General features: G+C 40.5%; 1 protein-coding gene across 1 annotated transcript; it reads left to right on the plus strand.

The window, feature by feature from the left end:
- LOC139960465 (uncharacterized) lies at window positions 1–8,468 on the plus strand. The gene is made up of 6 exons (XM_071958843.1): window positions 1–77; window positions 2,768–2,984; window positions 3,551–3,814; window positions 4,787–4,930; window positions 5,923–7,077; window positions 8,174–8,468. Exons 2-6 carry the CDS (start codon window positions 2,867–2,869, stop codon window positions 8,374–8,376), a joined length of 1,884 nt encoding a protein of 627 aa, XP_071814944.1. The 5' UTR covers window positions 1–77; window positions 2,768–2,866; the 3' UTR covers window positions 8,377–8,468.
- Window positions 8,469–11,946: the final 3,478 nt, after the last annotated feature.

An 11,946-nucleotide genomic window follows, 5' to 3' on the forward strand; every position in this document is an offset into this window, starting at 1 on the left:
TTATCATTTGAGGTTTCGACAGATCGGCTCGGTGAAGTCCACACAGAAGATAAATACTTCGAATAGAAATTAATTCGGTGAGTATGTATACCCTTGGTCCATATTGTATATATTTCAGTCTTTTAAACATCGGTTCGTGTAGAACAATATATTCGGATAGTTCAATAGCATACAGGGAGCCATGCAGTTTACATATTTAACATCGTGTCATGTTTTATATTTAAAGGGTAATGTTAAGCACAGAAAAGTTATTTCGGTATATTGTTAAAAACTCTGAAATCAGCCCACGTTGTATCTCTAGATTTTAATTTTCTGAAATTTATTTTTTGGAGAATAATGTCGTATTGAACATTTTCTGAACATCCAGGGCTCATAAATTTCAAGTGCATGTCTCTCCTACAGTTTGGCTATATGACACACGTTACATTTAGTCAGTTCCTATTATGCAACAAAGACTGCAAGAAGAAAACAAATACTTTTATGGCTTCAAATAACATGTTTTACTGTGAATTCAGGCGCGGCGGAACGGGAATATTATTGGGGGGGGGGGGGCTAATGTGTGGAGACTATCTAAGCGGAGCGCCACCATCGGTTGGCGCAGAGCGTACAAGAAAATTTTGGGTTTTTCAAACCCCCAGATGGCCGGAAACGGCACTTCCCGAGTGTTTTATGCTGCGAATACCTAGCCCTAAAATATGGGTCTCAAGCCTGCAATTTCTCAGATTGCACGTAAAAATCTGTAAAAACATTGTAATTTGTATATGCGATGGTGTTTTAAGAGAGTAGCTATTACTCGTAGTGTACTCGCAAAGACGTGTTTGAGTGTAGTAAATTACTACTTGCAATTAAATGCAATAATTAAATAAATGTCATAAGAAAAAACAGAAAGCATTTCTTAATGTCAACAAATGGGTAATTCCAAAACCATGTGCAGTTACCAACAAATTTCTATGAACCAAGCACTGTCACGAATGCATGTACCCTATACAGTACAGGTGAAATGCTAATATTGTGTTTTTGTTCGTTTAATAATTGATTGAATTTAAACATGTTCCACGCCTTGCGTGTAATCGTAGTGTAAACGCAAATTTTGATGAGTGTAGCGTTTAGCGTATTACACTCTTATTTAAAACACTAATATTCGATGAGGCATGATACAGACAATCAATGTGGTCTATAGCCAGGGGACGGGCCGAGGGTCCCCCAGCATTTACTAAACTTATTACACCTATATAGTATACGTGTGCATCGGACAGATCGACAAGTGTGCATTGAAAAATAAAATGGGCAGATGCACGTTTCGGAGCCTTGGTAAATATTGGGGGACTTATCATGCATTTGCCCCCTCAACTTTTTCATTGGGGGGGGGGGGGGCTGAGCCCCCCCAAGCCCCCCCCCGGTTCCGCCGCCACTGTGTGAATTACAAAGTTCGTCAATATCAATTCGAAACTGAATGTTATCCAATGCTGCTGTATTATGTATATAGAGTTATAGCAACATGTTTCGTTCGTTGACTTATTAGAATATAAAAAACAATGGACTAACATTTACCAGCACCGAGGAGTGACGTCATCCTCAAGTTATGCTTAAAGGAGCATTCCAGAGATCAAAAACCATATTACAAATGTGAATATCTTGTAAACCGGAATAGTTATATAGAAACATTATCAGCACTCAAATGTTTCTATTCTTCTTTTCTGAACTATTACAAACCAAAGTTAAATTCTGCTTAAAATCATCATGTTTTGCTACATTTTGCGTTAAACTTTGTCATTGTATGGCGTTAGGGAGGCTTATAGATACATGAAAGGTTTTTTATTATTTTTTTATTTTTATTATCATTCCATCAAGTATCCAAACAATGTACAGTTCATAATAACATATACTTTATGACCATTAGTCAATATTATCCACAAAACCAATAAATCATTAAACTTCAAATAAAGATTTCCAGTTATGCCATCTGATATCAAAAGCATTTTGCTTACAATTAGTTTGATACATAAACTTTTCTTTTAGAAAAAAAATCTTGAGATCAATTTTACCATAGCAAAAGGAAGGTTTCTCTTTTTTAACCTTACTTTTGTAAACACAAAATTTCAGAACCAGAAGGATGTTATATGATACATGAAAGGTGACTAAAAAGACAAACACCCTGTAATTTCAGTCCACAATAAATCTCAAAAAAAAAGGGGGGGGGGCTGGTGAGGGCAGGAGTCACCCCAATATTTAGTGGTGTTGAAATTGCCACTTATTGAGGGCCATGTATTTTGCTTTTGCTAAATCATCAATTTAAAAGAGGAAACTGGTGTAAGGTTAAAAGTATCCAATAATTGTTGATAAAGTTTGGATCGCAATGTTAGCCATATACTAGCTTTACCAAAATTTCTAAGAAAGGGTTGCATTACGTTGATTTCCATTCACATAACGTATTGTCACGGTTGTATTGACCTAACAGATTTACCTGCTTGGAATCGATGTCGGCCGCGGGGCCCTATAGGTACTGAGGGCGCCCCTCCCCATACTGAGATGCCGAATTCGTCCATTTCCGCTTGGTTCGCACTTCTCGAGGATATAAAAGGGTTGTCCACGAAAAGTCGCTAGTTTCGTCCGTTATTTCAAGGGCCTGAGCAGCCGGGTTGGACAGCAGAATTGGTAGCAATAGGTCTAGATGCGCATACCATGCATTAAGAAAGAGCAACATACCAAAACAAATTGCCTTTTTTTTAGAGATTAGTTATTTACTTCATACTTTTTGCTCTTACAGGTATCATATGAATCTATACTGGCATTTTTAACGAACGACTGGTAACATGGTGTGCACTCTCTTTTGATCACGTGACCAACATTTAAAGTTTCCATATTAATGCTTCATATTCTGATGTACATTGGAACAGTGTGTAGAGGTATGGACCGACCGGTGAATGGCGTTGTATCTTTGGTCCTCATCTCTCTTTGCATTCATAACTGTCGATGTTCATCAGGTACGTGGTCAAAAGTTTTTAGGGAGTGGCGTAACCAAAGGTGGGGGAGAGTGGGTTGAGGGGGGAGGCGGGGGTTAGGTGTGGATAATGGGCGAGAGCTCAAGAGTCGACCAACGGGATGTCAATTACTGACTAGTTAATATCCTAAAACAGTTTCCATAAGGGTAATATAATTACATTCAAAATGCAAATTAAAAAACTTTGATCATTTTTATATCCTTAATATTGGAAGTAGACCTAAGTTTGCAAATTAAGTGCACATCGTTTTGTGATGTTAGTACTAAATACCTACAGATAAAGTACTAAATACCTACAGATATAGTAAATGCTCTTGATCAATCGCAATATTATTGAGTAAGATACTCCTCATGGGTTTTGGTAAAACCATTGATCAAATCAAAGCAACTTCTTGTAGAAACGACGTGGGCAATTTATTGTTCAGGCAAACATAAACGACGATCGTTCAGAGTCGTTCGTAACATTAATATTATTTTCATTTTATATTATTTTTAGAAATGTTACCTTCTGTAAAGTTTTTATTTAACTTCCTGTGCACTTTTTTTCAGGCTGTTTTGACTTGAATGGAAAATGTCTTCGACAAGCCGACATATCAGTTACCCAATCGGAGGCAGTAACATACTGTTCTGACAGAGGTGGAGAACTTTTTCAGGTTACTAATGAAGACGATTTCTCGAGGAGATCAAAAGCTATTTCTTCATACGGTGCGAATTTTCCAATATGGCTGGATGGCTATCACGACGGTGATGCTTGGCGTAGCGGTGGTTTCAGTTATTACAGTGAGGGGCACGCCTCAAATACCGGGTACTGGCGTAAGTATAGACAAACAGACAAATTCCTCTTATTGATAGTTATTGAATTTCAAGGTATGCATCAAAGTTCTCATCGAGGTCAAGTAACCACATAAATCATTTTGTCAACTGTACACACATAACAAAGTGACAGAATTTCCAACAACCTCCACCCTATGTTAAATATCAGGCTCTGCAAGATTAACGCGAATTACTTTATGAAAAGAACGCCAAAGCTCACGTGATCAAATTAGTGAAAAAAAGTACTTCAAAAATATATCATCCTAATTTAAGCCCAATAGACATCAAACTTGGTTGATGTTGGCCTGGTCGTAGGATGACGGGCCTATGTGATTGATGACGTCATACGGTTCAAACGTCAGAGGTCAAATAACCAGAGGTCAAATAGCCAAATAACAGTCAAAGGTCAAATAACCCCCCCCCCCCAGTAATTAAATGACAAAATGATCGAAACTCACAAATCGAAGTAGGATATCAGATTCCAAAATTTTGCAGTGCTTTAATTAATGTAAAGTATCAATGGTTACATGGTCAATGGAGGTCAAAGGTAGAACTATACCAAATTTGTGCGCGTAACAAATTGAGCAAAAGTCGAAAACGTGTCGCAAACTTCTTCGAAATCTGAAAGGGATATTTAAGTGGCTGAAATTGATAGCCAACAAAAGCTGCTGGAATTTAATAAAACAGCAAATTGTTCTTTGGTTATTATCTCTAAAGTGTCATACCCATAAGGAAGTAGTGACGGTGTTTTGAATGAATTATTTGAATGAATTTTTAAAGCATAATAAACTTACAATGTCAAAGGTCATGAGCGCAGCGACTAAAAGCCATCATCTACTTCAAACTTGTAAGGTGTATGGTGGTCGATGTGCCGCCCGAGTGATGAAGTCAAAGTGGTCATGTACCCTCATTTTGGGCTGAGATCCGCAGCTTCATGGATTGCCTACTTGTTTTTCTTACTTTCTTCACCAGCTTTTGCTCCCAGTCTTAGTGTTTCTAATGTTGCATCCATTGCAGGAGTATGCTTAGCACAAACAGCTACTGAATACTACAACACAGTAGCCTGCAACAGCCAATTGGATGTAATCTGTTCTTTTAATTCTTGGACTACTTTCGGTAAGCCGCAACATTTATCTTTCTGTATTCTATAGTAATTTGGTTACACATTAGGGGCGATGGATTAGCCAAGTGGGGCTGGGCAGATGGAGGGGGGGGGGGTTGCTCACAGGGTCCCCTAGTTTTGGGAAATACATCAAATGTGCCCCCTTTTCATAAGATTTTGCATGATAGAAATGACCCTTTGTCGATATTTGTAAATTAATAAAGTACCTTCTTGTTGGAGATAAAAAGTATGAAAAATTGTAATTCAAAATTGCCCTGTTGTTGAACAGCTAAGAAGTTTTTGTTTGTAGTAACATCCTTTTTGAAAAACAAACAAATACTCGGATCTGAGGTTACCGAATACACAGACGATCCGTATTTGAAGGAAAGTGTTTAAGGTGACTTTCTGATTTGCCCACTCAAATCAATGTCACGTGTCTTACTGCACTTGACGTTTGTGTAGCCCCCTCCCCTCCTCTCCCCTTCTCTCCCCTCCTCTCCCCTACTCTACTTCCTCTACCAGAATGGACCCAATTCCGTCGGTCATTAACAGCTGGTTAAAGTATGCCAGTGCCATGACACCACGAATGCTCTTTTTCATTATTCACCACATCATTCACCACAGTCTGTTATCCTTGTACAGGTAAAACTATATATTCTTGTTGGAATGTCAAGATGTGCCAAAACATTATGTTCTTATACTGTAAGGTTTCATACCTAGGACCTTTCTAGGATTATATTTATAATACGATATGGTTTTAGGTTTCATTTGATACCATGATGCTACTGTATATAAGGTGATTATAATATTTTGAAAGGTTGACCACACTTGGAAGGGATAAAGGTCTGAGCAGTTGGGGATGGACTATTGACCATTCCCTTATAGCTACGTCATAACAGTGTAATTTGCTATTTAAATGCAAAGCTATCATTAAATATATATGTTAACCAATCAATCAATCATTCAATCAAAATTATCCTTTAATTAACCCTTTTATAACCAATAGTTCCTGGCATTCAGACAACATATGAACCTACAACGCAAATTTCTTCAACAAAGCGCCCGACTACATCTCAACCGACTACAACACGCGAACCGTCCACGGAGCCAACGACAACAAGTGAGCCGACAACACCGCAGCCAACTACAACAGATAAAATTACTACTACGTCATCAACAACAAGAAAACGCCCGACTACACCTCAACCGACTACAACACGCGCGGAACCGTCCACGGAGCCAACGACAACAAGTGCACCGACAACACCGCAGCCGACTACAACAGATCAAATTTCCACTACGTCATCAACAACAAGAAAACGCCCGACTACATCTCAACCGACTACAACACGCCAACTGTCTACTGTGCCAACGACAACAAGTGCACCGACAACACCGCAGCCGACTACAACAGATCAAATTTCCACTACGTCATCAACAACAAGAAAACGCCCGACTACATCTCAACCGACTACAACACGCGAACCGTCCACGGAGCCAACGACAACAAGTGCACCGACAACACCGCAGCCGACTACAACAGATAAAATTACTACTACGTCATCAACAACAAGAAAACGCCCGACTACATCTCAAACGACTACAACACGCGAACCGTCCACGGAGCCAACGACAACAAGTGCACCGACTACACCGCAGCTAACTACAACATATAAAATTTCTACTACGTCATCAACAACAAGAAAACGCCCGACTACGTCTCAACCGACTACTACAAGCGAACCGTCCACGGCGCCAACGACAACAAGTGCACCGACTACACCGCAGCTAATAACAACAGATAAAATTTCCACTACGTTGTCAACAACAAGAAAACGCCTGACTACATCTCAACCGACTACAACACACGAACCGTCCACGGAGCCAACGACAACACCGCAGCCAACGACAACAACACCGCAGCCAACTACAACACGCGCGGAACCGTCCACGGAACCATTGACGACAATTCTACCGACTACACGCCAGCCATCTACAACGAATGACCCATTTACTGTGGAATCATTCACAACACGCAGGTCGACTTCATATCCCACAACAACTACCACTAATGAACCTTTTGATGAAACATCAAAGGCCTCTCCTACACTCCAGAACATTGACAATTGTTCTACTTTACTTTATACGACCAGAGTTCAAGGTAATTTTATGATTCATGTCTTCATTTATTTTCTCCAAAAGAAGCTTAAAGCGTTTGGTCGTTAATTTCTGAAAGTGGTTAATAGGCTACACAAATTCCACCGAATACTTCTTTCATTAACATTAGGAATGACCAAAACGAAAGCTTCCTGCTACCTTTATACTTCTCCCGAATGAATACTTATTTCTGAGTAGTGAAAGGATGACTTTTGTGGGAATTGTTGTCTTACTACAAAGAGTGCTAGAAATTTTTCTATATCGCTTTTCTGAGTTTCAAGTTACTCACCTTTAAGATGTATCTTATTCTTTGATCTCCGGAATGTTCTGATGTTTCCATAATGAGTTTTGTGTTGCATTTGAGGAACTGACATAATGGTCTGAGTAAAAAAGACTAAGTAATCCAGCCGTTTTTATTGCTGAACCTCAACACAGAATGAGTCATTTCTAAGAAAGAAAGATATAAACATGTTATAGAAATACAGCCTGCACTGCAAGCAACGCAGTGGCGTAGGAAGGTACTTTTGAGTGGGGGGGGGGCTGAAGACTGATGGCCGGCCTGGGGGAGGGGAGGGGTGTCCCCCTCCCCTTTGGAAATTTTTGCATTTCCAGGTGGCATCAGATGCAATTTGGTGCAATATAGCACACTTCAACACCCACTCCATTTTGTAAATAATTTTGCATTTTCACCTGGCCTTAGATGCAATTTGGTGCTCCAAATGAGATTTTTTTCTCATTTGGAAATGAAAAAGGGGTTTTCTGACTTGCAAAGCGGGGGGGGGGGCGGAATGATACTTCCGCCCCCCATATTTTTCACTGGGGGGGGCTGGCGCCCCCAGCCCCCCGGTTCCTACGCCCTTGAAGCAACGTGTTTTATAAATGTCTACATCACATCAAAATATATTTGCACCTAAAGTCATTCTTTTAAAGATTACATGTAAGTTAATCCACGATCCACGACTGAACCATTTGCCCGTGACAGATCCAGTTTCCTCCATTTGACCCCTAACATTACCCCCACCCCTCCTCCACTTTGCGCACGCCATTGATCATATATCTTGTATATGTTATAAACATGTTTCCATTACTTGGTTTTACAGAATCCAGTGTTGAAGGTACCTATTACATGAGGTCTCAGGAAGGCTGCTTGGATAACGTGCCATTTGAATGGACGCCGGTCAAAAGTTTGACGCAATGTGGATTATTCTGTCTTCAATACCAGCAGAATGGAAACAAATGTTTATCATTTAATGTCCATGAGCAACAGATGGGTGATCTTTACTGTCAACTTAATATACACTAATTAAACGAACTGGGAACTTTACTCACCATAAAAAGCCACTGTAGTTTCTACGAACTAATGAACTAATTACTATATTTAAGAGCTCTACTACACGAAGCGGCGTAAATGATGCAATTACGCTATATATATATATCGAATATATATATATATAATCGAATATATATATATATCAAATATATATATATATATTTATATATAATATCATATAATATATATATATTTATATATAATATAATATAATATAATATATATAATAATATAATATAATAAAATTAGAATAAATAAACGATTTAAACTGTCTTTTGAAAATTTCAAGTTGGTGGGGGGGGGGGGGGGGAGTCACGCACACGGATCGGGAGTTCATTCTAAAGGGCAGGTGCAGCGACAGAAAATGCACGATAACCATAGCGAGTCCTTATAGAAGAAAAGAAGGTGAAGAGAAGGGAAGTTTAGAAGGTAAGTGTTTGGGTTATATTGTTGGCACTTTGGATGGTAGAATGAGAAGGAAGGGCATTGACCGGAGGAGCCGCTCATAGAGGGCGCATAATGTTAAAAGGTTACCAGGTCATTTTAGGCACGGTAGAATTAGATGCAAGGTTGTGGGGAGACAGGTAGGCGAGGAACGAAGTAAATAAGGCAAGTTTAGAAGGCAAGTGTTTGGGTTAAATCGAAGGATTTGTTATTTGTTAACAATGCAGTAAATGAAACATGTTACAACATGACAACCACCGTAGTTGTGTAATTTGTCAAATTTATAGATAAAAAAAGAGAAAAATAAAATAGAAAATAATTTCAGATAAATTAGTTAGGCCAATCACAAACAACATGGACATAGGCATAGGCCTATGTGTGCAACCAACCATCTGATCAATGCGAAGTGCACGTATGATAATGATTAGTAATTGTCAATGTAAAATGATGAATAATGTTAGCATTTCAACCAACTGATCCGATACAAATAAAAGCAGACACAGTGCATCGTTTGCACTAACTAACAACTGGGATTCCTGTAAAATGATTACCGTGGTGTTTCTGTCAACCAACTTTACTGTGCCAGGGGCAGTGTCATTCCGCCATTGGTACTTTCCGCCATTGGAAATGTGCTCTTTGCGCCATGTTACCGCCAAATTGTGGACGTGTGTAGTTAGTTCCATTCTCACATGGTTGATTTTGCATAGCAAAAAATTAAAATTAAAACATGGTTGAGCGCCTGGGGAACTGCCCCCCGAGGCCCTGCCCATGCCCTCTTTTCGTCCCGTAGGACATGGCGAGGAGTTAGTTCCATTACTTCCATTGATACCTTCTAAATCAGAAGCAACACTCACCCAATCAGACAATCACCAAATCAGACAGGCAGACAATCACACAACAATCAGACAGGCAGACAATCACACGACAATCAGATGACAAAATCACAAGCGCAGAGAGACAAGATCACAAGCGCAGAGAGACAAGATCACAAGCGCAGAGAGACAAGATCACAAGCGCAGAGAGAAAAGATCTCAAGCGCAGCGAGACAAAATCACAAGCGCAGAGAGACAGAATCACAAGCGCAGAGAGACAAGATCACAAGCGCAGAGAGACAAAATCACCAGGGCAGAGACAGAATAACAAGCGCAGAGAGACAAAATCACAAGCGCAGAGAGACAAGATCACAAGCGCAGAGAGAAAAAATCACAAGCGCAGAGATAAGCGCAAAAGGACAAAATCACAAGCGCAGAGAGACAAAATCACAAGCGCAGAGAGACAAGATCACAAGCACAGAGAGACAAAATCACAAGCGCAGAGAGACAAAATCACAAGCGCAGAGACAATAACAAGTGCAGAGAGACAAAATCACCAGCGCAGAGAGACAAGATCACAAGCGCAGAGAGACAAAATCACCAGCGCAGAGAGACAAAATCACAAGCGCAGAGAGACAAAATCACAAGCGCAGAGAGACAAGATCACAAGCCAAGAGAGACAAAATCACAAGCCAAGAGAGACAAAACCACAAGCGTAGAGAGACAAAATCACAAGCGTAGAGAGACAAGATCACAAGCGTAGAGAGACAAAATCACAAGCGAAGAGAGACAAAATCACAAGCGCAGAAGGACAAAATCACAAGCGCAGAAGGACAAAATCACAAGCGCAAAAGGACAAAATCACAAACGCAGAGACAAGATCACAAACGCAGAGAGACAAATTCACAAGCGCAGAGAGACAAAACCACCAGCGCAGAGAGACAAGATCACCATCGCAGAGAGACAAAATCACCAGCGCAGAGAGACAAAATCACAAGCGCAGAGAGACAAAATCACAAGCGCAGAGAGACAAGATTACAAGGGCAGAGAGACAAAATCACAAGCGCAGAGAGACAAGATCACAAGCGCAGAGAGACACAATCACAAGCGCAGAAGGACAAAATCACAAGCTCAGAAGTACAAAATCACAAGCGCAAAAGGACAAAATCACAAGCGCAAAGAGACAAAATCACAAGTGCAGAGAGCAGAATCACGAGCGCAGAGAGACAAGATAACAAGCACAGAGAGACAAAATCACAAGCGCAGAGATAAGCGCAAAAGGACAAAATCACAAGCGCAGAGAGACAAAATCACAAGCGCAGAGAGACAAGATCACAAGCACAGAGAGACAAATCACAAGCGCAGAGAGACAAAATCACAAGCGCAGAGAGACAAGATCACAAGCGCAGAGAGACAAAATCACCAGCGCAGAGAGACAAAATCACAAGCGCAGAGAGACAAAATCACAAGCGCAGAGAGACAAGATCACAAGCCAAGAGAGACAAAATCACAAGCCAAGAGAGACAAAACCACAAGCGCAGAGAGACAAAATCACAAGCGTAGAGAGACAAGATCACAAGCGTAGAGAGACAAAATCACAAGCGAAGAGAGACAAAATCACAAGCGCAGAAGGACAAAATCACAAGCGCAGAAGGACAAAATCACAAGCGCAAAAGGACAAAATCACAAACGCAGAGACAAGATCACAAACGCAGAGAGACAAATTCACAAGCGCAGAGAGACAAAACCACCAGCGCAGAGAGACAAGATCACCATCGCAGAGAGACAAAATCACCAGCGCAGAGAGACAAAATCACAAGCGCAGAGAGACAAAATCACAAGCGCAGAGAGACACGATTACAAGGGCAGAGAGACAAAATCACAAGCGCAGAGAGACAAGATCACAAGCGCAGAGAGACACAATCACAAGCGCAGAAGGACAAAATCACAAGCTCAGAAGTACAAAATCACAAGCGCAAAAGGACAAAATCACAAGCGCAAAGAGACAAAATCACAAGTGCAGAGAGCAGAATCACGAGCGCAGAGAGACAAGATAACAAGCACAGAGAGACAAAATCACAAGCGCAGAGACAGAATCACAAGGGCAGAGAGACAATATCACATGCGCAGAGAAACAAGATCACAAGCGCAGAGAGACAAAATCACGAGCGCAGAGAGACAAAAACACAAGCGCAGAGAGACCAAATCACAAGCGCAGAGAGACCAAATCACAAGCGCAGAGAGACAAAATCACAAGCTCAGAGAGACAAAATCACAAGCGCAGAGA

This window comes from Apostichopus japonicus, chromosome 19 (genome assembly GCF_037975245.1).
Source record: "Apostichopus japonicus isolate 1M-3 chromosome 19, ASM3797524v1, whole genome shotgun sequence".
NCBI lineage: Eukaryota > Metazoa > Echinodermata > Holothuroidea > Aspidochirotida > Stichopodidae > Apostichopus > Apostichopus japonicus.

What these genes read in the sequence shown, in the direction of transcription:
- LOC139960465 (XM_071958843.1), top strand. Translation starts at nt 2,867, where the DNA reads ATGCTTCATATTCTGATGTACATTGGAACAGTGTGTAGAGGTATGGAC. An exon ending in CTCAAATACCGGGTACTGGC is followed by an intron (nt 3,815 to 4,786) that starts GTAAGTATAGAC and finishes TTTCTTCACCAG; the next exon opens with CTTTTGCTCCCAGTCTTAGT. An exon ending in TTATACGACCAGAGTTCAAG is followed by an intron (nt 7,078 to 8,173) that starts GTAATTTTATGA and finishes TTGGTTTTACAG; the next exon opens with AATCCAGTGTTGAAGGTACC.